Source organism: Arachis hypogaea, chromosome 10, assembly GCF_003086295.3.
Source record: "Arachis hypogaea cultivar Tifrunner chromosome 10, arahy.Tifrunner.gnm2.J5K5, whole genome shotgun sequence".
Taxonomy (NCBI): domain Eukaryota; kingdom Viridiplantae; phylum Streptophyta; class Magnoliopsida; order Fabales; family Fabaceae; genus Arachis; species Arachis hypogaea.
Genome location: NC_092045.1, coordinates 114,600,416 through 114,628,002, shown reverse-complemented (window position 1 = coordinate 114,628,002; position 27,587 = coordinate 114,600,416). Strand labels below are relative to the sequence as shown.

The 27,587-nt window shown below is 30.1% G+C and overlaps 2 protein-coding genes across 2 annotated transcripts; both read right to left on the bottom strand.

The window, feature by feature from the left end:
- Nucleotides 1–594: 594 nt before the first annotated feature.
- Nucleotides 595–13,658, bottom strand: LOC112716894 (probable cellulose synthase A catalytic subunit 5 [UDP-forming]). Its single transcript, XM_025768932.2, has 13 exons — nt 13,516–13,658; nt 12,680–12,875; nt 12,274–12,368; nt 10,390–10,637; nt 8,922–9,188; nt 7,106–7,457; nt 5,850–5,987; nt 5,159–5,284; nt 4,842–5,060; nt 3,860–4,136; nt 2,896–3,092; nt 2,122–2,472; nt 595–1,625 (listed from the first exon to the last, which is right to left on the bottom strand). Exons 1-13 carry the CDS (start codon nt 13,594–13,596, stop codon nt 1,032–1,034), a joined length of 3,141 nt encoding a protein of 1,046 aa, XP_025624717.1. The 5' UTR covers nt 13,597–13,658; the 3' UTR covers nt 595–1,031.
- A 5,330-nt stretch (nt 13,659–18,988) lies between these two features.
- Nucleotides 18,989–26,888, bottom strand: LOC112716895 (cellulose synthase A catalytic subunit 1 [UDP-forming]). The gene is made up of 7 exons (XM_025768933.3): nt 25,430–26,888; nt 23,099–23,294; nt 22,813–23,012; nt 22,013–22,127; nt 20,379–20,559; nt 20,054–20,210; nt 18,989–19,272 (listed from the first exon to the last, which is right to left on the bottom strand). The coding sequence occupies exons 1-7, from the start codon at nt 25,499–25,501 to the stop codon at nt 19,213–19,215; spliced, it is 981 nt and encodes a 326-aa protein (XP_025624718.1). The 5' UTR covers nt 25,502–26,888; the 3' UTR covers nt 18,989–19,212.
- Between the last annotated feature and the right edge of the window lie 699 nt (nt 26,889–27,587).

Below are 27,587 nucleotides of genomic sequence, written 5' to 3'. Positions count from 1 at the left end.
ATTTTATAATAAAAAATAAAAAATAAAATAAAAATACAAAATAAACATACTGTTAATTGAGATGATGTTGGATGGAGAAGACTGATGTTTTCCTTCCCATATCAAGTCATTTCGAGGTGGCTATATTGTCTTTGATTTTTAATTTTTCTATCATACAGTCTTTTTTTTAAACGAGATAACAATTATATTAATTTTCCAATTTCATTTGATGATCTAATTGATCATTCAATTTTAAAATTGATAAAGAAGGTGCTTCAGTTTTAAATGATAAATAAATTAATTTGAATTTGTCGAGTGGTCAGCTCACTTGTCCGTTTAAATAATCTTTTCTTGTACATATAATGATTCATTGACTAATGACATATCCTTAAATAGAGCTTAGATTTGTGACAAATTAGTTCTTAATTTGTCAAATTAAAAAATACTGTGCTCAACAATAAAAAATAATTTCAATTAAAATAGTCTCTCTAATTTTTATCCGATGATCAAATTCATCCATTAATTTAAAAACTAAACAACTCAGTACTTGAGTATTGACATGAATAAAATTAAATTAACTAATATATTAGGAAAGCTCGGTCAAACATGTACCAATTCTTTTATCTCAAAAAGTTATTTCTCCATCAATTGGCACAAATCTTGTCTAGTCTCATGATACATATATATTCAACAGTCACTCTCATGTTTCTGAAAAATTATCTAGAATAAGGTTAAGACTCCCTCTATTGGAATCAAATTTGAGTAAATAAAGAACAAACAATAATATAATGTTACCTATGACATACAACACAAAACCAAACAATAACTCATATTTTTTTTAGTCCTTATATATCATATCAGATTTTGTAATTAAGTCTCTGTTATGATAAAAACGTTGAACAAAACAAATCTGCCTAACACTTGGTTGAATATTCTATATAGTTTAATAGAATATTCCGTTAATTTCAACGTTTTTGTCACGGTAGGACTTAATTTAAAAAAAAAGTATAAAAATCTAATTGAAAATTTTCTGAAATTTCAGAGACCTTCTATTAACTGCAATCCAATCCACATTCCTCTAAAATTGGACCATTTGACTTGGGTAAGAATGGATCTATCTTCACCCACAGAACAGAGAAGAATGATGCAAGCAAGATTGACCAAACAAGAACAATGGTGGGAGTTCTATTATTATTGTGCATCATACCTCTCAGCAATGGATACAAGTGGAGAATTACCCACAATGAAAACAAGAGCTTTCCAAATAGAAGACCCCAAGATTCAAAGCCATTGTTTATTGCATGTGAGACTCCAGCCACAATGGCAATTATGTTCAACATCATCAATGTTGTTGGAACAATTAGAAATGTTGTCCACTTTATTGCAAACAATTCAGAATGGTCATGATCGTTATCCCTTGTTACTGTCGTCTTCGTGAGAATCATGTTTGTGTTTACACCTACCAAGACTTTGAATAGGCCTATGAAGAGAGCAAATAAATGAGCTGAGATTCCTCCCATGACCCAAAATTGCTGATTTCTCCACCATTCATGGATTGTAACTCTGCTCCATCTCATCTCTAGAATGCTTGTGGTGAAGATGCAGATGAAGAGGGACAGGAACCACATGCCAGCTATGCTGCTAAGCTACAAGTTATGTCAAAAGAGAAATATTAAACCACTCTTCCACCTTAACCCATGACAAGAATAAAGAAGTCTTACGGCCCACAAATTCAACCCAACAGAATACACAGAATACACAAATTCAGTTATAATTTTAGTCTTTATTATTATCTTATCTTTATTTTATTTTATCTTTCATAGGTCAATGCTCTATATATATTTAGTTTTATCTTCATAGTTTACAATTTCAATCCATCAACAATCAATAAAATTTTTTCATTCTTTCTTTTTCTTCCTTTATTCTTTCACAATTTTATTATCTTTGCGTACTTTTATTAAGAAATTTGGTAAGCATAGAGATTTTCGAGCAAAACAACAATATAGCATTGTAAAAATTTACATGCAACTGTTTTCATATAAAGTTGATAATTGAGAATCATTAAGATAATTTGACAAATTTGACTAAATCATCATCTAACAGTTTTCAACTATTAATTTCAGCGTAGAATAAACTTGATACCTGAGGAATAATAAACTTGTCAGTAAGCAAGCAAACAGCAGGCATAGTACAATATGCCAGCAAAGGAATTGATGTGAAGGGAGAGAGCATGGAATTGACATAAGAAATTCTCTCTAGCCACTTGAGTCCTCCACCATATCCATGCCAAAGAGGACAATGTTTGCTCATGAAAATTTCAATGGATCCAAGGGCACTTTCAAACACTTGTTGCATATAATTTGCAAGGTTTCTTGGACCAAATACTCTGAATGCAGCTCTCTCAGGAATACAGTATATAGATTTCCATCCATGGCAATGCATTTTAAACCCTGTCAATATATCTTCTGTAACTGATCCATAGATCCATCCAATCTGACCCACCATGTTCAAAATATTAATATTATATTACATACCAAAAATATTTCTGTGAACAACACACAAAAAATCCGACAAATGTTTACTCACATCTAGTTATCTTTATGTGAAGTTGCTAGTTGAGATCTATTAGATAATTTAATATGTTTGACTAAATTGTTATCTAGCGATTCTCAACTACCAACTGCATGTAAGTTTCATTATATTTAACACAGTTATGTGTATTTTAATGTGAAAACTTAGACGTAATTAGATGACAATTTAGTCAAACCTGTCAATATTTCAGTTGAAAATATATAATTATTAAAAACTTTAGATAAATTGATATACTTAACTAACTTACTTAATATAACTGCTATTCACATTTTAGCTATCATTTTCGAATTTATAACGAACTATATCCATAAAGAATTTTGTTACCTCTTTCCCCCATTCTGTTTTCTCTTCATAGCCACAACTAATGACATGTATGGCTTCTGTGAGTAGAGAAGCGAGACTGCCATGTTTTACTGCCTCGCCATCACCCAATTGAGTTGATGCAATGAAAATTGGAGATTGTCCAAATTTTTTGGCTAACTTCTCTTCCGTTATTGGACCCGAAATTTCACCCTCAGTTCCTATATATACAATTAATATCTCAAAGTAAGACTTGCATTATTAATATTTAATCAGATGACAACAGTATAAAAAGTTCTATATGATCATTCTTATCTAATTAAATTTAGGTTTAATTATCGTGTAAGTCCTTATAATTTTATTAAATTTTTAATTAGATCTTTATAATTTTTTTAATTAGATCCATGTACTATATTAGATTTTGTAAATAAGTCTTTACCATGATAGAAACATTGAAATTAACAGCATATTCTGTTAAATTATATAGAATATTCAGTAAAGTGTTAGATATATTCAATAGGGACTTAATTACAAAATCTGATATGATATAGGGACTTAATCGAAAAGAAAAAAATAAGAACCTAATTAAAAATTCAGTAAAACTATAGGACCGACAAAATAATTAAACCTTAAATTTATGTGTCTAGATGATATTTAAAGCAATAAATTTGAGTTTAAAAATTAATTATTTTTTCTAATGTGACAATATCCATGTAAAATTCTTTTACATTGATTGACATTGTTGGTATATAAAGTATTTTTATTTCTACTATTAAAAATTTGTCACAAAATTATTGAATCTGTTATATATACATGACAGGTGATTATTTATTATTGACTAGTTGAAGTTGTTAGTTAGAATTCATCACTAACTAATCTAACTAACAACTTCAACCAGCCAATAACAAACGACCAGCTGTCATGCATATAAATAATAGTGACAAAAATTAAAACCAATAAAATGTTATACAAGTGTGAAATGACTTACGTGGAGTTACATGTTGAATAGAGTTGAGAGCACTGTGATGAATAGATGCTTCAGAATGTACTTTTCTATGGCTGCTCTCTTTGTTGCACTTCTTCTTCTTCTTTCCCATGCAACACCATCCGCAGCAGCAACAACACTTTGACCAGCAGTTGCATGTTCTTCTTGGACCCTTCTTTCTTCTTGGAGCATCATAACCATACAATGCTTGCCTTCTCAACACACATCCTACCCCAATGCATGTAGGCCCTTGAATACCATCCAAACCTTTCATCTTAACCTGCAAATTAAATAATTAAATTCAAGTAAAGAGAGTTTTGCTTCTTGTTATATACTCTTTAATTCAAAAAGCAGTGTTTGAAATTGCAGCATCATTCGTTGGACGAAATTAGATGTTTAAAGAGTTGAATCAGATATAATAAAATAATATATATTTTTTATAAAGTATATGTTTTTTCATAAAAGATTTTAAAAAAATTAAAGACTAATTCAAGAATTCACTAGTAACTAGTTTTTCATGCCGACTCGGCTCAGTTAAATGACCTGTTTTTTTTTTTTGTTAATCCTATTGAATCGGCATGTCTAATGCGATTAACTACCTTTAATGTAAGGTGGAAACTTAGATGCAGTCGACTTCACGTAAAGTTGATATCTGAGAGCCGTTAGATGATTTAACTGATTTAGCTAAATTTTCATCTAACGGCTTTGAGGTATCAATTTTACGTGAAGTCGACTTCACTTTAGTTTTACCTTAATGTAATAGTAGCCTTCAAAATCTAACTTTTCATTTTGTTGGCTAATTTCTTATTTAGCGACAGAATAGTATAGTTTTAGTGTTAGTCGCTACTAACTTTTTTATAACAACCAATTTTGTTGGTCGCTATAAAATCTGTCGCTATTCTGAAACTTGCAACACTGCCAGTAACTACAAACATAATTTAAAATTGGGAGATTAATTTCAAGAAAAGGACTAGATTGTAATTACATCAGTAAAAGCAGCTGTTTGGTTGTGATATGAGTCATCATCATTAGCATGATTATTAGTAAACCTGTGAGAGAATTGAACAAAGCAAACCCTTTGACCTAACAATGGATCCATCATGAAGCACATGGCTTCTCTTATAGCCTTGCTATTGTTAATGTAATTATCATAGTCCAAGTTCAGCACAAAAGGGGCATTGGAAAGCACTGCAGACACTCTCACCTGTTTCAAATACACATATATATAATAATGATCATCATCATCATCAATTTAATTTCATTCTATGAAGTAGTTCTTGATAGATGTTTTTCAATACTCACCAATGAATTAAGTGCACCAGCTTTTGTGTGATGATTGAAAGTAGGTCGCTTTTCTCTTGAAACATATACCAAACGTGGTAGTTCGTTACCATCCTTGTCATGTCCCCCGCTTTTTCCTAGAAAAACCTGTGCAAATACCACTCATTATTAGGTGTTTTGAAAGTAAAATAAAAGAATTTATTTTCTCTAACCGCATTTATATCATCTACAGTGAAAAATCAGGTGCAGTCGACTGCACCTAAGTTTTCACAATCATCTATGCTAAAGTGATTTTAATTTGTTATAAAACTCATTAATGACTTATTATTTAATTGAAGTTTAATTATTTTGTTAGTCTCTATAATTTTATCAAATTTTTAATCAAATTTTTATATTTTAATTTTTTTAATTGAATCTCTATACTATTTTTAATTTTATGATTAAGTCATTTTCATGTCAAAAACGTTAAAATTAATAGAATATTTTTTTTAAAATATATATAGTCAAAAATCTAATTACGTTTTTAATATGAATACCTTCAATTTACAAAAACAAATTCAGTTAACTCTAATAATTTTGATACTGAAAAAGACCTCATTATAAAATTAAAAATTATGTAAAAATCTAATAAATAAAAAAATATAGAGACCAACATAATATCACATTATTAATAATATTACGTTATAAAAAATGACTAATTTTTTGTGATTACCTGTATCATTCCGGGGTGATCACGAATAGTATTGCCAGGCCATGGGGTTCCATCTTGCATTGTCCAACCTTCTTCAGGAACCTTCCCAGCTTTTGCAACCAGACAATTCATTCGAACTCTAAACTCCTCGTATTCTCTCTACATGTTATATATTAGTTCGATCGGTAATGTTAGAGACACAAAACTGTTATATTATCTGCTTAACAAAACATTTGCCTTAAACAAGTTTATTTAGTCCTATTAAAATAGGTAATAAAGCTTTTGGTTTTGTTGTTTATAATTTTTATAATTAATGGTCGGTAATTAATTCTTCACAAATTATGTTTTGTGACACATTAGTGATGATTTTTTGGACTATTTTTGTCATAGTTAATTGACAAAATTCTTATTGTAAATTATTACATGAAATACTAAGAATGTGATATATTTTATCATATAAATATGTCACGTTTTTATTTAATGTAAAAAATACTAAATATACACCAAGAATAAATCACTAAATTTATTATAGTATTTATGTATAAATATTTATATTATTTCATTCGTTATGATTAATTTGATTATTGATTTTTTTTACTGTGTGTATGTAACATGATTATTTAATTTATTATTTGAGCATTAATGAATAAATTAATAACAATGACTAAAATCAAAATTTTAAATTTCTAGAATTGAGAAATTATTTTACAAAATTCAAAATAAAAATTATACATTTTTACAAACACCATAAGCTTATATATGAGATAGTAAACTTTTTAAAATAGTTTAATTATTCTATCGGTTCCTATAATTTTATTAAATTTTCAATTAGGTTCTTATACTTTTTTTTCTTTTCAATTGGGTTCTTATACTATATCAAATTTTGTAATTAAGTTCTTATTGTAATAAAAATATTGGAATTAACAAAATATTCTATTAAATTATACAGAATATTCAGTTAAGTGTTAGGTATATTTATTTTGTTTAACGAAATATTCCGTTTTGTTGGTACAAAAATATGATATAGTATAGAAATTCAATCGAAAAGAAAAAAAATATAAAGACCCAATTAAAAATTTAATAAAATTATAAAGACAAACAGAATAATTAAACTATTTTTAAATGTTTCTAAAATATTAATATTTTAGTAATTTTAACAGTTGATTTTAATTAATATATATTATATTTTCTACTATAGGAATCAATAGCTAAAATTACTAGAATACCGGTATTTCAAGAATACCTTGAGAATTCTTCAAAAAATGAAGAGATGTTACCTTCATTGCTCTTCTCTCTTTGACAAATGAAGGGTGCACCTTATCTTGAAGGTAATTAATTTTCTCAGCAAAATAGGATTCAGGTGCTCTAGGCTCAACATTGAACTTGTTACAAAAAGGAACCCATTTCTTTGCAAATTCAGAAGTTTGAGATAAGGCCTCAAATGTTAACATTGCTGCTCCATCATCAGACACATAACAAGAAACCTTATCAGCAGGGTAATCCACAGCCAGTACTGAAAGAACAGTGTTTGCTGTCACCAATGGTGCCTCCTTTTGTGGATCAACTGTTGAAACAAATATATCAATTGCTGAAAGCTCTGATTCTGAACCCTCTCCTTCCTTTTCAAACCTATATATCAAAAATTTCATTTTTAATATATACTCATGTGAACATGTTTACCATGCATGCATGCTTTTATATGTAACAATATTAAGTATTTATATGATCTATTTTCCTTTTTTTTTAATTATAATTCTAAAAACCGTTAAAAAATCGATCGATTCTACCATTTTGTCAATTTACTTCAGTTCGATCGATTTTTTTGTAGGTTTTTTAGTAGACGGTTTTTTACATCAATCAGATCAACTAAATAATTTAATTTTCGGTTAATTCGATCGAACCGGTTAATTCAATTGAATTTAGTTTTCAGAACTCTGATATTAACTAAAATACAATTACATAATATGATATATTTGATTAAATTGCAATATGTTTAGTATTTGTATGACTAAACATTTTAGTTATTATCTTTTCCTAAAAAATTTTCTAAGAATTTTTATGTGAAAAATATGGTAAAGAAATCATGAATGACTAAATATAAACTATGATATAAATAATATTTTCGTGGGGAAAAAAGTATCTTGTCATATAAGCTATAATATATATAAATGATATTTGATAAAATGTTGAAAGTGTTTTGTGTTTGCCTAAATTTTAGAACATTTTGTCAAATATCATTCAATTTCATAAAATCCTAAGAATAATTTCTTTTCAAATATTATAATTTTAATATTAAAATCTTTTCTCTAGAATTATATTAATAATATATATAATACCAAAATAATGTTAATTCAATATATAAAGTGGGAAATTTCTTTTTTTTTTGTTTTTATTCTTATAATGGACAGTGTATTTCTTTTTTATAAAGCAATGCAATTATATATATTAAAACTTTGACTGAAATTTGGTATAATAAATGTTTATTTTTAAGATAATTTATTCGAAAATCGTTAAATAAAAATTTAATAAAATATATTAAAATATTTAAAAATTCTCATCCATCACTTTTAATTTATATAACCGTTTATTTAATTAATTTTTTATCCTAATATATAATGAACGAGTGAATATCATAGTTCTAAAAATTGGACTAAATCAAATGGTTTAATTAGATTAATAAAAAATCGACCAGATCAATTTGGTTTAAATAAAAATCGATTGGCATCAAACTAATAAAAAAATTTAAAAATTCAGTCAAAGTATCAGTTAAAAAATATATATTTTTTATTCATAAATATATTATTTTATTACAATCGTTTTTATTTTGGTTAAATTTCAGTTAAATTTTTAAATATTTTTATTCAAACCTCTAATTCTATTAATTGAAAGGTTGGTTCAGTTTTCAGAACCTTGTTAAATATATATATAATAGGGTAAAAATTCAGGTGAAGTCGACTTCACGTAAAGTTGATATCTGAGAGCCGTTAGATGAAAATTTAGTCAAATCAATCAAATCATCTAAGTATCAACTTCATGTGAGTTTCCACTTTACACCGTATAATAGAGTAGGAAATGAAATAAAAAGAGTCTTGCCTTAAGGAAAGACGATCCAAGTAGGTTTCCCTTTGGACAGGGAACCATTTAGGGAATTGGTGAAGAATCCAAGCAAGAGTGAACCAAACCTCACATATGACTGATACAAGCCACAAGGCATATGCATTTTCAACTGGATGAGTTACTCGATAATGGAAGTAGAAAGCAACAACCACCACCCTTATTATTATCATCATTCTGTATGGGTTCATTTTACTCGATGGAATTCCCATCTTTCTTGATAATGGTTGTCTTGCTTCGTCCATTCTGATCAACAACAAACAATGAAAATGCGTGCGTAATAATTGTTAGAGATATATAAATTTGTTATTATCAAAATAAATACGTTATTTGTACATTTAAATTAGTTATTAAAATTAGTCACTATATATTTGTAATATATGTCCAGTTTAATTTATTATACTAATAGTTGATTTTAGTGTATATTTATCATATATATATAATTGTATTTAAATTTAAATGTATATACTTTTTATGATAGATATTATGTTGATATTAATATATTTTTTAAATTAGTATTTTCCTTGTTTTATTAATTAAAAATAATTTAAATATATAATTAATGAATGACTAACAATTATATTTTTATGAATATAAGAGTAGTATTTTAGTAATACTACTATTTGTATATCAAATATTTTTTTTACATTTGTTTTGTATTTGAATTTACGTTGGCCAACTTTTTATTTTTTTTTTACTAAAAGAAAAAAAATATCTTTTTTGCAAGAGCAATGCAAAGATATATATATAGAGAGAGAAAGAGAGAGAGAGACTTTATACATACACGTTCCATGTAAACAGTATTCTCCAAGAATCAATTTAATTAAATTCTTACTCCCTTTAATTCCAAAAATAATCATTCAATTTTTAATCCCAAATAATTGTCCATTTTAAAAAATGATGATGCTGCACAATTAAATTATTTTGGTAACTAATAAATTCAACTAAGTTAATCCAATAATCTATTGGCAGTGTTGGAGAAGAAGGTGGAGTAGTAGATAAAAAGAAGCAGAAAAAAATTTAGTTGAATTTAGTTACAAAATTAATTTGTTCACATAGTATTTTTTTAAGGTAAAAATTCAGGTATAATTAATTTTATATGAAATTTATAATTGAAAGTCGTTAAATAATTTAATAAGTTTGACTAATTTTTTACATGAAATTAACTACACTTGAATTTTTATTTTTTTAATTATAAAATATTAATTAATTCAATATTTTAACCGCTAACCTATAAACCAAGAAGAGTGAGTAAGTGGCAATTAAGAGAAATAGTTTAGTATAAAAATATGATGAAAATTAATAAAGATACTTACATAAATTTATCTAAAATATAATGAAGATGTTTGTAATCATTTCCTTAATTTACATATACTTAAATAATATAATGAAAATTTTTTACTTAAAGTAAAAGAAGTTGGAACAGAGAGTGAAAAGAAACACATACAGAGGGAATTCAGTGTCATCATCTGGTGAAGCATGATTTTGGTGATGATTATTATGAGCCTCTTCAAGTCTCTGTTGCCTTTGCTTCCACAATTCCATTCTTTCTTTCCATGCAACACTTCCATAGCCATAAGCTGCAAGGTCCTTCGAAGGATCCATGGCCCGGGCTTGCAATCCAATCATCTCTTTACTCATCATGTATGATGGAACTAAAGCACTATGCTGATGTTCTTGAGATGTTTCATCATCCTGTCCAAACTCAATTACATGCTAAGTTTTTAGAAATCTTTGAATTATAGTTCAGAAAATAATATTTATATCTATATATATTCCATGACAAAATTAAAAAGCTATGATGAATATTGTTTGTGGCAAAATGTTAAATTTTAGTCACTGTGACAATGTTTCGTGCTAAATACAAAGCAGGCTCATTTATTTTTATCACGATTCAGTATTCGTGGTTAAAATTTAGTGTCTAAATCTCGTTTTTGTGATAGTGATAGTTGTTTAAATAATAATTCAGAAAATAAATAAATAATTAAAGAAAAAGAGAGAGGGGGAGAGAGAAATTGATTACGGTTCTTAATCTATTATATTTTATGAATTTAAGCAATCCTAAAAGTTACATGAAAAGTGGCCAACTTTTGATATCACGTGATATAATAAATTAATAATCTTTTGGAAAACTTTAGACTCTTTAGCTTTAAGTAATGGCTTAAATTTACTTCTTAAGAGTATTGGAACAAATAAAATGATAATACATACTAGCAGAGAAGAATAAAATCGATTTTTTCAATGTTTATTCTTTAAATCTAATCTTACACTGTATAAAAATTTTTCTCATCCGTTATAACAAAATAGTATTTTTGCGATGGTCTTTTTACTGTTTAATTACTGTTTTAACTGTTGCTAAATTTTTTCACAATGGTTAACAACAATTTTGAACCAATGTTAATAAGAGTGTTGCTAATTTTTGTGTGACAGTTTCTAAAGTATAAAATCGTTACAAATTTATAACACTTATTAAGGTATTTTTTATTTTATATTTAGTGACGATTTGATCACTAAATTACTAAATCATGTGATAAATCTTTTTTATATTTTCCTGACTATTTTAGTTATTACAATATATTTAGAGATAATTTTAAATCGTCACTAAATTATAATTTTTGTCATAATGTTTTCTTATATTTAATGATGGTTTAATCCGTCAAAATACATTTAGCAACCGTTTGAGCATTCATATATACTCTAATATACTCAAAAAAAAAAATGAAAAACTTATAATAAGTACATTAAATTACTTCCTTCTTTTTGATTGTTTATATCAAAACTTGTAAAACAACAAAATAAACTAGCATGTGACAAGAAAAACTTAATAAAACAGAATAAAAATATCTATAATTAGAGTTTAATTTTGATACATTTACATTATAAAGTATTTTTACACAATTATACAATTATATTTGTTCTTTTAGATGATCATTTACGTAATTAATATAAAAAATAATTATTTTTACTGATGTAACATTATGTAATTAAATGTATATATAAAACTACTTTACACTATCAGTACATCAAAATTAAATTCCTACAATTAATACACAAAAGAGTCCTACTTAAATATACATTTTTTAGTCCTACTCAAATTTTATATAATATGATACAAAATATAAAAAAAAATCCAGAATTGTGGAACAAGAGCTAGATGAAGCTATTGATAAAAAATAAAAAATATTATTTATACACCAAATATTCTTGATAGTCGTATAAAAATATAGTTATTACTAATTAATGATGTATTTTATTTTTTAAATAAAAAAATATGTTTGGTAGTTAAGAAAATACTAATATAGTAGGTCGAAATTGAAAAAAAAATATTTACCTCAGGAGGCATAGTAACATGCATCTCTTGTTCGAATTCATTCTCTAAATCATCAATGTCATCCTCTTCTTCGTCACCTTCGACTCTCGCACATCCTACATTATAACATATAAAGATTATAATTAAGACGTAAACATATAATATGTTAAACCATTCAAATTGTTTAACGATTTTTAATTATCATATTCACCCAAAAACATCTTTATAAAAATTAACACTAAAATTGATTTATAGATATATACATATATCGTGAAAACTCAAGTACAGTCGACTTTACATAAAATTAATACCTAAGAGCTGTTAGATAATTTGACTGATTTGACTAAATTTTCATCTAACGGCTCTCAGATATCAACTTCACGTAAAATTAACTTTACCTGAATTTTCACCATACATACATACATACCCTTGAGACGCTTATATCTGGTTTTGCATTGTGGGCAGAGTTGGGTTCCTTCCCTGCGTTCATAGTGATAACAGTTTCTGCAAACGGGAAAGGCACACTCGTTGCAAGCCACAAAGAGATCACCATCTTCAGTAACTCCTATTTCTTCTCCACATAGCTGGCACACTTCACCACACAACCCTTCCCACTCATCCCTCTATAATTAAGATGATAATACGTATTATATTAAGTAGTTTAGTCAAATATGTTTATTTATCTAATAATTTTTGACATCAATTATCCTTTTTTTGTGAGAATTTATTTATTTTTGTATAAATTAATAGTTAAAATCTGTTATACGATAATTTAGTTAAATTTGCATGTCACAATTTATATAAAAATGATAATATTAGAGAGACAAAAAAATAATAACCCAAACAGTCCAAACTTTTTTATTTAGCCTTTTTTTATTGTCCGAGAAAATTAAATAAAATAAAAAAATAATAACATACTCCTATTAATAATGCTATAACACTGTCATATTATGGTATTAGAAATGGTTTTTTTCTTTTACTTTTTATTCTAAAATTCTAGAAAGTAGAAAGAACAGAAATAAAATGCTAAGACCAAAAATTTCGTATTTTTACTTACAGAAATATTTTTTTATTTTTTATTCTAAAAATCTAGAAAATAGAAGCAATAGAAATAGAATGCTAAGACAAAATAAAATTTCATATTTTTTACTTCTGGTGCTCTCTCACATGAGGAATAGCATCAGTGAATACTGAAAAAAATAAATAATTAAACTAAGTAAAAGAGTTTATACTAATTAATGTTACTTGTTATTAATTACTTACAAGAAAATCACCATCTTGACGTATGATAATGAATTCATTGCTGTTGTGAGAACCTGCAACTAAGCCCAAGTTTCTTTCCATTTTTGCTCCTTACTTCATCTATATCATGTCATGCACACAATCTTAATAAGAATATTTATAAATTCTTTGCCTTTCAACTCAAGGAAGATATATGTGTACTTTACTTGTGCAAGAGAAAAGCACCATTATTATTCTCCTTTTTTAAGCCTCAAAGTGAAAATATAACAAAATAAAGTTATTAAGCTAATTATTATTATTCCACTCATTATATATATTCTTTTCTTCTCCCTTTATATGTATATTTTTTTTGCTCAAAATAAAAATTAAAAATTAATTAATTAATTTTCCTCTCTTACTTTCTCCGCCCAAAGGCCTCCCTTTTTTGTTGCATATGACACATTTACATATTAATCTTTTTCTTTGCTTCTTTATAACAACGCCAACAAAGATTTTTGTTTTTGTCATCATCTAACTAGCAAAAAGAAAAAGCATAGCTTTTACACATGGCTTGTTCCTAATTGCTATGTGTCATTTTCTCTTATCATAGATGCTTACATTAACAGCTTCAATTCTAATTAATCCAAAGAGAAAAACAACATTAGAGGCATTATTGTGAGTCCACCACTATACTGTGTTTGCTTGTAGGGTGAAGAAATATTAATGTCACTAGGCCACGCCCAAAAATCTTAGTTTTGATTATTTTTTAAGTCCATTATAATTGTTGGGTGCAATTATTGTTAGTACCTTTCATAATCAACCTATATAACTTATGACTTATCCAATAGCATAACACAAAATTTAAGGGTTGGCTTTATTAATGAATAATAATACCAAGAGATGAAGTAATACCTAAGTCAATGTATATGTCCAATTATAATTATAGATTACACACAAAAATTACAAATTTTAAAAATATTTTATTTTAAATAAATTATAAATGTTATATAAAATTGTGTTTATTGTCTTTTTCCCTTATACTTCCTATTTGCTCACACTTACTCTCTCTTCTTTATTATTTTAATTTTAAATAGAGTTATTAATTAGTAGCGCATATATATAAAAGTGAATTCTATTCAATAACCTCCTAAAACAACATGTAAATTATCCTCTATGACGTGGTACATTTTAATTGGATAATTACTTGTAAATTGGCCAAAGTGCTCTGGATGGTGCCTAAGGAGGTTTTTTTCAACAAGGCCGCGCAGAGCCTAGCCGTCTAAACCTTTCCTCGGACCATAGCCTAGAGGTGAGATTCTATAGTTACATCATCCATACTTATAATACTACGAAGAACGATATACTTCTTACTCCAGACTAAAGCATCAAAACCCTGTTCATAAATGGCTGAACTCGACGTCTTGCGTTTCTTGGAGGCCGGCTCAAGATTTGAAAGGGGCAGATGGTTTACTTGCTTAGAGGAAGGAGGTACTAGTTTGTCTAAGGTGGAGGAAATTAGCCGAGGACCTGGGTCGGGTGTAATCTTCACGGAAGCAGAGGCGCCCGAGTCCGACTTGGAAGGTGAGGCCACCCCACCGACCTCTTGCAGTTGAAGATCGCGAGCAACAGCACTTTTCTTCGCGGTATGTAGATTTTTTGTTGCAGCCGATTTAAGAGCCATCTTTTCTGCATAACATCAAGAAATCAAAATCAAAGTTAGGCATCAAATGTAGGATTAATGACACCTCAGAAGAAAATAGAAAGAAGGCTTTCTTGCTTGGATTGGAGTTGGTTGGGGTTCCCTAAAATTTTTGGTATCCAAATAGGGAGCACGACCTCAACACTCTTGGAACAGGCCAACTATGCTTTTTTTCGAACTCGTCTAAATCATCCAAATTGTGCTTAACTATCACCGGTTTCTCTTCCCAGTATAAAGGAAAACGGGGTTCATCGTTCTCATAAAAAAAGAAAGGTCGATATTTTCAACAGCTCAGATTTTGAAAAAATAATTCTTAAAATCATTGAAAGACTCGTCAAAAATAGCAAAAATCTTTCTCTCCTGGACAACCCGAAAAGAGATCCAACCTTATTTTTGGAATTAAAACGGAAAGGCTTAGTAAGAACAAAGAGACAAAAGAAGACCTTTAGAGAAAGTCGGACATCAAACTCCCAACACAACAGCTGGTATATTTTCAAAAAATTCCAAGAATTAGGGTGCAATTGGGTAGAAGCGACATTACAAGTTCAGAGGACATCAATCTCGAAATCGAAAAAAGGAAAGCAGATATCTAGCTTAGTAAAAAAGCAATCATAGGCATAGAAGAAGTGGCGTTCCAACCTATCAAGTCGGAGAAAACATACCCTTGGAATCAACAACAATTATCTCATAATTTCTCTTATCCTCCCGATTTACACACAGGCTATCATGTCTACGAAATTGTTCAACATACTCTCTATCAATTACAATGATGGGAGTAAGGACAGTTATATTATCTACTTAGGTTAGGTCAGATGAAACTTTGGTTGACATGTTGTGAATTACAAATCGAGACATAAAAGCTATACATACAATGCAGCAAACAAAGAAATCGTCACAAAAGCAAGTCGAGTACCAATTAAAGGAAGTCGGGTTGTTGTCAACAACATAAAAAGTACAAATTTTACAATTTCTCAATACATTGCCAAATACAGAAGTGGTACCACCTTCAAATATATAAAGTGGCACCATTTAAGGACAAAACAATAGAAAACTACATCAAAGTTCACAGCGACGACAAATATTCAAAGAAAGAAAAACAATTCCTTTACCACAGCAACATTTCAAAACTACTATTCATTCGAAACTAACATACTATCCAAAATCTTGAAATAAAGCAGAAAACATGAAAAGATGGAATTAAGAACCAATCTTAAAAGAGCGCGAAAACAAGGACAATTCAAACAACAATACACGAACAATCCTCTCCAAAGAATGAATAAAAATCCTCTAAAGCCTCAAGATAACAAAATCTTGAACTAGGGAACAGTTACACGAAGGAAGAACAAAGAAAGTGAAAGGAGGAGAGAAAGCAAACGTTTCAAAAATAGAAAAAAGAAAGAAGGGGAAAAAGGTGAAGCTTTTATAAGACACAAGGGGCAAAAGAGAGATTTCACACACCATTTTAATATGACGCATGGATCCCAACGAAACTACTGCGTAATGTACATCGCGTCATCAAGCAGCGCAACGTTTCAAAAATTTTGAAACACATTGAGTACCCGACCTCTTGAAGGCGGTGTACCCAATGAAGGAAACTGAAGCCGCAAATACTCGAGTCTGACCTTATAAAAGCTCAGGCTCAAGTAGGGGTACTGTTTATACTCTAACAAAAAAACATAAAGCCAGAACCGATAAAGACCCACCCAAAAATGGGTGGCCTTTTCTACTTGCCTGACCTCATAAGAGGTCGAGTACGACAAGGAGGTCCAAACATGCTTATTCAAATAAGTAACTACCTTCTTAAATATTTTCTATTATCTCTATCTCATCTATAAGATAGATTTCAACAAACTTCCAAAATAAAAGGAACGATTATCCACCAACAAAAATAGAACTACTCCAAAAGGTGGTTATCTACTCTACTATAAATACAGTGATAACCCTCAGGTATATTCAAATCCTAATCTAATAAAAACTTGCTTAAAGTCATTATTGACTTAAACATCGGAGTCTCTTGTAAGTACCACCCCCACCTCCTCACGAGAAACTCGGACGATAGAACCTCAGCACCAAAACAAATCGGCCACTGCCTCAGATGGAGTTTGGACATCACGTTCAGGCCTATCACCATTTCAGGTAAAAAAAATACATCAAGTCTCTATATTATTTGAAAACACTGTTGAAAGCCAACACCAAAATTTAAAAGCGACATTGTGAATGCATTTTTTTTATTTAACAATTGTGAACGCTTTTTTTTTTCTTGTAATTTGATTCATTAGTTCCGTTTGAATTTATTTGTACTCAATCGGTTAAATCCAGTTCCCTCTTTAGGTCCAACCATTAACCAGGCTACATACACTAATATTTAGTAAGAGTAATAATCGAAAATTCTAACTTTTTATTTTTTTAATATTTAAATTAATAAAATTAAAATATATATCTTTTTTTTTTAAATATCCGCAAGATAAAAAAATCAATGTTTTTATTTAAAAAAGTTACTAAAAGTTGGAATACAATTCATTTTCTTGGTTTTGGAAGGCATCCTAACTAGTAGTAACTACACCAAAATAAATTAATCTCGTTCTTTCATAATAGAGAAGAAATGCCCTAGAACAACATGAAAAGTATTAAATTTGAAGATGATTTAGCATCATTACAGTTGAACAATATAGAAATCAGTTAGTTATTAAAAGTCACTGTAACCGAAAATTGGATATAATAATTTTTTGGTATAGAATTAAAGGTTATAACTTACAATAACATAAAATGATAAAGAAAAATATATTTTTTATTAGATTCATATTCGATTGGGAACTTGCCAGCTTGTGAAGGCTTTTTATCCTCCAACAAATCAATTGAAGTACCAAAATTACCGATCATGTCAGAGTATCAATCCCTGTCCTTAACCTCACGTATATAGTAATGAATTAATGATTATATGTTCATTGTATTTAGCAAGGCATTAAAATTCTAAATAGAAAAAAAAAAGATTGCTTCAATAATAATAATTTCTTACCTTATTTATTTTCTAATCAGCAGTTATTTTCACTATTGCTATTTTTTCGGAGATTATGCTATCAATTGATGAACTGTAATCTCAGCGAAAGGTAATGTCGGTGACTGTTTAGAAGTAGAGAGTTTGTGCGCCACTTACTGCATTGATGGTCTTGACTTTGGATTAGAACGCAAGCATGTCAATGCCAGTGTTACTACACGAACTATAGCTTGAGTTTCTTTTTGACTTAATGGTAAACGGATGCGTGGATCCAAGAGATCTTTTACCATTATGTTTTTGTTAGAAGAGTTATCTAACAAAGACGAGATTAGCTCTCTTGGATGCCTTCCCATTAAAGTTTCCAATGTTCTCTCTTTGACTTAATGTCAGTTTTGGAGTGGTGGCATTGGAAACTTTAATGGAAAGGCACCCAAGAGAGCTAATCTCGTCTTTGTTAGATGACTCTTCTAACAAAAACATAATGGTAAAAGATCTCTTGGATCCACGCATCTGTTTACTATTAAGTCAAAAAGAAACTCAAGCTATAGTTCGTGTAGTAACACTGGCATTGACATGCTTGCGTTCTAATCCAAAGTCAAGACCATCAATGCAGCAAGTGGCGCATAAATTCTCTACTTCTAAACAGTCACCGTCATTATATTTCGCTGAGATTACAGTTCATCGATTGATAGCATAATCTCCGGAAAAATAGCAATAGTGAAAATAACTGCTGATTAGAAGATGAATAAGGTAAGAAATTGTTATTATTGAAGCAATATTTTTTTTTTCTATTTAGAACTTTAATGCTTTGCTAAATACAATGAACATATAATCATTAATTCATTACTATATGCGTGAGGTTAAGGACAGGGTTAAGGCTAAAGAATAGAAACTCATGTTCCTAACAGAAATGTCCCTTTTGAGTAAACTTGTTAAACAAATCAAAACATTCAGTTGGTCATTTTGGTACTTCAGTGTGCCTTACAAAGAATCATTAGAATTAACTTCTCTTGTTTATCTCTCTCTGCTGTATTTGCTATCAAGTTTATTCAGCATTTGTACCACTGTTGCTCCCTCTCCTGCTAGCTGTTGTATTCTTTAATATCTGCAAAAAGCAATCACACAAAGTTACAACTTACAAAACCAAAGCTATATATTTTTGTAGAAAACCAAATTCATCAGCAGCCACAGAGGAGTGAAACATAACATGTAAAGTTTGCAAACATATAGGATCAAATAAATAAGAACCAAACACATAAAGATGAGCAATTTACTTTGACATAATATGGGAAAGACAACAGGCCTCTTAGCCTGATGCTTAGAGAGTCATAATGTATGGCAATTTGCTAAAAGTTCGATCTCATTTCATCTACATAAATTCCTATCCAAACTGATCCTAAAGATTGTAAACTATCGAAGAGATCACGCAAATATCCTTTATATTCTTTCACTAAAATATATATCCACAGAAACAATAGATAAAGAGAAGCTATGAGGATGCCTTAAATTGTTTTGCAGCTTTTATTTCGTCGGCAGATGAAGCTATAAAAGAATGCATAAATCATGACTGTGTTTAATGCTTTAGACAGAATGCAAAGTTGCGTTTGCATTTTGTCTCTAAGATGAACAAAAAGAAACAAAAAACTGGAAAAAAGAAAGAGATGGAAAGAAAGAGATAGAGATATTTTCTGTCTCCACTATTAGGAAGTACAGAAAATACAAGAATTTTGTCTCTGATACAGAAAAAGAAAAAGAAAAACAAAATTGTTTCTATGTCTACGCCTCCATAAACAAATGAATATCACAATGGTGATGAGAATATATAGAACAACTATAATGTCATTGTGACAATGACATGGTATAATAAAAATGCAGTACTGACATACTTGTCTTAGCATTTGGTTCTCATTCTGCAGAGTGGAAAGCCTCTCTTTGAGCTCTGAGTTCTTCTTCTCCAAGTCTTTGACTCTGGTTTCCAAATCGATCAAATATGCCTTTTTCCTCTCCCTTGCTTGTTGAGCTGACACTCTGTTCCTCAGTAGCCTATTTCCATTTTCATACCCCACCAACGAAAGAAACAATTAGAAATGCAACAAAAAACCAGGAAAAGCAAAAGAAAGTAACCATGAATAGATGAAAGATTGGTATTCTTTTCTTGTTAGAAAAATCAGTTATTGTTTCCCCATATCACCAACCTTACACAAACATTACCTCTTTAGCCGTTTGTTTTCTTTGTCTGCCGGGCTTCTGCCTCTCTTCCGTTGACCATCCCCAGTCCCCTGACCACGTTCTTTCCCACCAGTTGGACCGGCGCCTGGACGGGAAGCTGAAGGTCCAGCAGATTCACCTCCGATCTCTGGCACTCTTCTGACCTCTTCATCACTCTCAAGACCTGGATCATGTGAAAAAGGGGGAAAAATCAAGATGACTAAATTATTTCTATATATATGGAAACAACACAACAGCAAGAATGCATTTATTCAATGAACTCTGGCAGCGAAAAGGATTACATGAATAATATGACAGGATTCCCCTTTACAAGAACAAAAGGGTAAAAAAATTCTCAACGTGACAGAATTTTTCAACTCCTCAACATATCTAAGAGAGGAATTACTCTTAAGTATATAATGCTACCACCAACACCAAATAGTGATGTATATAGCATACTGCCACAAAGATTTGGTTTCCTACCACCAATACTTGTTAATTAAACTATGAACTGCAAGTTAGGAACCTTAATATCAGATAAAGAAGGAAAGACATTTAATAATCTGTAATTTTGTATTACTAACAAAATGAAAGATTTGGTTGCGAGGTATTATCTCATGCACAACGTCATAACAGTCCCTTTTCTAATTCGATATTAATTACAGCAATAGTATTAATATTAGGACACCTAGCAGATTAACATTTCAATTTGATGAAACTTTTTTATGAAGAAAAAGAGAGCACCTTAATAAAAGTGAGAATTGACAGAAGGAATCTGACAGTGATTATGCCTGTTGAAACTTTTGACCTTTGACAGTGAGAAAAACACCAGATGAGTTCAAATGTAAAGCCTAGAGATTAGAGAAATCCGCTTAATCAAAGGATGATCTAAAGTTCAACCGTTATTGGACTATCTTCCATAAAACATGTATTGGTAAATTGGGAAAAGATTGTGTTGGCCAACACTTCAGTAGGAGTATGATATAATTGGTTTAGAAAATGCTCACCACACTGGAATTCTTGAATAATGATAGCAACGAGTCCTAATTCTCTACAAAGTCGAAAGAATAAGGACAATGCCATAATTCCATCAACACCCAAAAGTTGAAAACTTGTATAGTAGTTCTTAATATTGCCTCTCAAATCCCACCTTTCCTAATACCCATTCATAACCTACTCCTCCCAAGCATGACATGTAACTAATATCAATTTCCAAAATTTTTCAAACCAAAGCTTCTAAAACTTCTATCTGAATCTAGTAAACTATTAACATATATAAAAAGAAGAATGTACAAAACACTAAAGGTAATAACGCCTCAATTCTTGCATCAAAAATCACAATTAATTTTTCTTGAACTTGGACACCAAAGAAGAATATTCCATACTTTAATTAGTTTTAGTGTGGATGTATATATAATATATAGGTGTAGGAATTACATTAGGTATTTAGTAGCTTCAGCAAAAACAAGATTTTATCTTCTATTTCAAAATTAAGGGACCTGAATATAAGATCTTTTTGTCCTATAGTGGGTTGACTATAGTAACTTGAACTGCAATGATAGAAATGTTCAATTGAATATCACAAATAATAATAAAGTTTGGCATACTACCCATCACATCAGGTTAACTTTTGATACCTGGCTGTTTTGAATCGGTGTAGGAAAGTGAGTGAGCCTTGGATGGACCCAAAGGACCAGATGTAGCTTGAACAGATTTTGTATCAGGAGTAGCACACGGTTTTTCACTAGATAGCTGACGATACAAAAGAGATTAATTTGTTGTTTGTTCATTTTAGTAAATCAACGCAAAAGCATCAAATACTTGCAGAGGGTTGTTTTCAAACTATTTGTTGTTTCTATCAGCGTAGTTCATGATCATGATCAATAAACATTGCAGAGAAAAAGTAAAGGTGGCGAACATATTCTAAAATGTGGCTCGCTGATCTCTAACGCCTATCTAACACAATGTTAACCAAGAAAAGGAAAGCACAAGTGCCATTGAATTATATATATATGAAAACATAAATAGAGTTCATATCTAAATGAATAACAATAAAGACTTGATTTATATTATTTCCTTACACATACAATGACTTATTTCACTGAGCATTCTTTAAATATTGACTTCCACATCAAGCACAAAATTAAAGGCAGCAGAACAAATATATGTAAGAAGCAACCTTACCAAACTCACAAGGCTTCATAAATAAACTATTAAGAGAGAATGTAAAGCACAAGAACAAAATGAGAGAAAACGTGGTGGAAGATCTTGAAAGTTTATGAGTCTCAGAGTTTGAGTTACAAGCATACTCAAGTTGAGAATATCAAAAATAGCATGAATTTTTCTTTTTCTTTTTCATACTTCAATTTTTTTTATCAAATATAAACTTACTAGCATACTCAAGTTGAAAATATCAAAAACAAGTTTATTACATTACCGGCTGCCCATTTGTGATATGGAGATTTGAGTTTGGCATCCGAGAATCATGTCCCGACGAAGAAGAGAGGTCAGCATCTTCTTCCCATTGCATCCCTGCTTTGTTAATGTTTCCTTCTCCATAATTTACCTCATTCTCTATATCATCAACATCATCATCATCTTCATCATCATCCTCATCTCCCTCCAAATGGGAACTATCTGAAAACCAGATTCATGTGTGTTAAAATTCATTTCAGGACCCAAAGGTGTAACAATAAAATAATGTATTATGCACAAGCTAGCACCTTTGTGACTATTGTATCTGGTCTTGCACTGGGGGCAAGATTGGTTCCCATTCTCGCACTCACATTCATAGCAACGGTGACAAAGTGGGAAGGAACATTCTTGGCAAGCAACAAAAACATCACCGGTGGCTGTTAATCCAACAGTATCGCCACACATCTGACAGATTTTACCATTCAAATTCTTTAAGGGTTTACACTGCAAGTAAGGTATATCAATTACACGTTAGAATTGGATCATATTAGAAAACATTAAGCATGTCAGTACCAAATTTAAGGTCAAAAATTAAAATGTGACATGGCCAAAGGCGAACACTATTAAGATTAAACAAGTTCTCCTTTATCATAATCTTGATGTCTTTAAAATCTTGATTGAACACATAATCAATCATTCCCAGTTTGGATAACCTTTTGAAAAATAGCTTAAATAATAAATGCTTATATTAAAAGTAGCTTATAAATAAGTTATTTTGTGTTTGATTTTTTAGTTCTAAAAGTGTTTATTTTAAAAGAAATGTGATGAAAATCTTTTTATTATGAGAGAAATCATTTTTTTTAACTTCTTTATCAACACTTAAATAACTTCTTCCGTCACGATAAATTTTAAAAGGTTAGATTTAACGATATTTGTATAGTTTTCTGGAGTGTTTGAGAATGCTCTAGATAGTTCCGAAACGTTCTAGAATGTCCTAGAAGGTTCTGGAAGACTCTGGAAGATCATAGAGTAATCTAGAAGAGTCTGGATGTATATAGAAGTATGAACAGTAGTATGGAATAATCTAAAAGTATTTAGAAAGTTGTGGTAGGATAGATATTTGTAATGAAGGTTTTGGATGATTAATCTGTACCTTTGATTAGATTTAATCTTAACCATCCATTGAGGAGGTCGATGGCTATAAATAGGAGGTGAGAGTTAAAGTTTGAGTGTGTGAGTCATTTGTAACAAACTTAGAGTAATAAAGTGTTCTTTCCACCGAAACTTCTTTTTTCCTGTGTTCTTAGCCTTTTTGCTAAATACTGAGGATTAGGCTGACTTGATCTTAACTCAAGAGGTTGAGTAAGTCCGAGTGCCGACACGGTACATGGTAGCGTTAGAGTGTGTCCAAAGCCATGACACCTAGCTTCTTAAAAAACTACAATTTAGTTTTGAAAATTGCACCAAACATTAATACTACTACTTTTCATGAGTAAAAAGCTAAAAAAAAAAGTAACTTTTGAAGTTTTACAAACGGATCCTAAGTAAATTTCATTGGATCAACTAAACTAAAAGAGTTTTCCAAGACATTTTCCACTGACAAATCCAACAAAAGAAGAAAGTATTTAGCAGCAAATAGAAATTAGAATTCCCTTCAATTGGAAGGGAAAATGAATAAATAAAGAGCACTCATATGATCTCTATATCTCTATAACTATACAGACTACAACTTTCATCTCCCATTTCAATTGCAAGAACATATCATCCTGGTCAACTGGATTCTAACGCAAGATCTTGCTCACTTGATTTCATCGCTCATCTCTATAACTATAGATCTGTTCCCTATTGACTATGTTTGTTGGTTTTGGAAGGAGGAAAGAGGCAACAACATTGTGCCACTGTGCAGTATACACCACTACTTGGAGTACTTGGTTGGAGCACATTGAGCACTTCTTCAATGAGAAATTTCCATAAACAAAAATGCTACATGCCCACCAAGAATCAGCTATCAAATCAGCCACTATGTATTTGTATACAAATACATGTGTTGTTTTACACATTTTTAATATGTATTTTATATTCTAGCATATATTTTATACGAGTGAGCGGTGACGAATTTGGTGGCTGAGTTTTGTGTGTAAACGGAGCATGGATGTTTCATAAAAACAAATGTTATGTGATAGGATTAGACGTGCTGTATCTATTTGGTGTAAAACTTGTGATCTTTCATCATCTTTATAGGCTTGTTGAGAGAATGAAAAACTATGCTAAACCGATTAATCTTGTGGTCGTTTTTTGCACTTGTAAAGAAAAACTCTTATCCTCCATCTTGTATTATTCTTTGTCTTAACGAAATTCTTCTTTTATTTATTTAAAAAATTCCAAGAACAGATACCGGAACTTTAGGGGAAAAACCATTCATACACACATACTGATGCAGAATAAGTAAATACAAAATTAAACAAATCAAAATGAGAACAACATTGTGATCGTCCAGAATCTTATGAACAAAAAACAAAAAAGTTGGCAAATTAAAATTTTGAAAACAAAATCATCCATATCATTTGCGTAAATGGATAACACAGAAGCTGATTTTTTTTTTTAATTTTTGTTAAGACAAAAGAGGATACGATACTAACCCCAATGTCGGAACCGTTCCTAACTCCAAGGACATCGCGCGGCCCAGTCGCAATTCCACCACTTTGATCCATTCCTTTATTTTTTCTCCAAACTGTTTAGCCAACTCAACAGCCACTCTGTCCCTTGAATTGTTGTTACTTGTTGCTGTTGTTTGCTTCGCTGCCATGTTCTTAGGTTCTATGCAAAAATATTAGCCGTTGGATGATTCAGGATCTTATGGTGGAAAAGTGGTCATCGTGGAGGAACGCCAGCCATGTAGAACCTGGTTAATCAAAGGCTGATATGTGAGATCGTGGAGGATTGTAAGCAGTTGGATTTGTTCTGTATCGGACGAACAAGGGATGCAGTGGAGTGTAAAATTCGGCGGGAACCACGTGTCTAACAGATGTGTTTATAGGAATTATGGCGTAGGGTCACTGCAGTATAAAATTCGAAGAAAAAAGATTGGGCCATCTAGTGTACAGATCAAGTTTCATACAGATTTATAGATATTCTTTCTGGTTGTATCTCTTTTTAACAGGTGTTGCGCTCATGAGAATGGTTAGCTGAGCCCAGCTGTTAACTTGCACAACAGCTTCACGGGTTGGACCTTTTTAGTCGTATGGAGTACTTCTCAGATAAAAATGGATGAAACAGGTTGGATTGAGTCTTCAACAATCTCTCATCCGATGCCGGTTGCCAACAGAAGGAGAAGCATCTCCCTAAAAGAAAACCTTAAGTTCCTCCAACGCGACCGCCGGCACCGGAATTCTCACTGTCATGCAAGGGAGCTCCAGCCTCGAGCCTCGCGCCTTCATAGCCAATCGCGAGTGTCGTCGCCGAAATGGTGGAGTCTCGGGTTCTATAACTCATAATATTTATGACATAAAAAACCAAGTTTATTTTTTTTGTCTTCCTTAACTTTTATTTTTGTTATAATATTAATCTTTTTTTAATTAAATGCTTACATATATATATATTACCACATAACTATTACTTAAGAAACAAAATTCTTATCAAAATTCAAAATTTAAAAAAAAAATAATCGAAAAAATTCAATTCAGTTTAACAAATAGATACCTATTGTGATTTCCTTTTGTAAGTATGGTTTTACACTTTTACTATAAATCCTTTAAAAAGAAAGAGTAGAATTAATATTAGAATTTATCTTTTTTTAAAGAAATTTGGATTCAATTATAAAGCTATAAATTTTTAACGACCTTATATGTACATTCCTTTATTACACCTAAAAGTTTATACCTTTTAACAAAATATAGTAACTTAAGTAAATGTAGAAGTTCTAAAAATACATGTGATAGCCTTAAAAAGAAAAATGGATAAACAGGATGTTGCAAAAGGAAGATCAAGTGACAGAAAATGGAAACAATGGAGAAAAAGAACCTAAAAGACATAATGATAATAATAATAATAATAATAATAATAATAATAATAATAATAATAATCATCATCATCATCATCATCATCAAATTTGAGACGTACATAGCATATATATAAAAGAAAGGGTTGAAAGAAATGCTTCATCCGGTTTTATTATTGAAAAGGAAAAATCTTTTTCAAAAGAAATAACGATTCTTTTTTTTTTACTAATGTGTCACTTTTTATAAATTTATTTTCAAAATTGTAGTATTTTAAACTAATTATCTATTTGCCATAGTGACAACTAATTTACTATTTTATTTTTAATTATAGTTGTTTATAATAAGTAATATAGAAAAGGTAATATTTGAATCATTAGTTTCAAAAAGTGACATTTTAGTACTAAGTTTCGAAAAAAATAACATTGGTAGAAAAACCTAGAAATGACTTAAAGAATTCATGGGATTTCCCATTTATTTGTTGTTAACACTAGTGAATCTCTATTTCAAGATTCTATGTTACAGAAAGTTTTTAAAAGACTGTTTCTTATGCACACACTTGCCATTTCAGGTTGCTCAAGCTAAGGCTTATAAGTTAGGAAAAGTTTCAGGTATACCGGAAATAAAGATGTTTTAGTTGTTTTAACCGTTGATCTGAATTATAAAAAATATATATAATATATATTAATTAAAATCAACGGTTAAAACAACTGACCGGTATTCCCAGGTACACCTGATAACTTTCCTATAAGTTATAAAGGATACCTAGACCTTATCTCTAGATTATATGGAACACTAATAA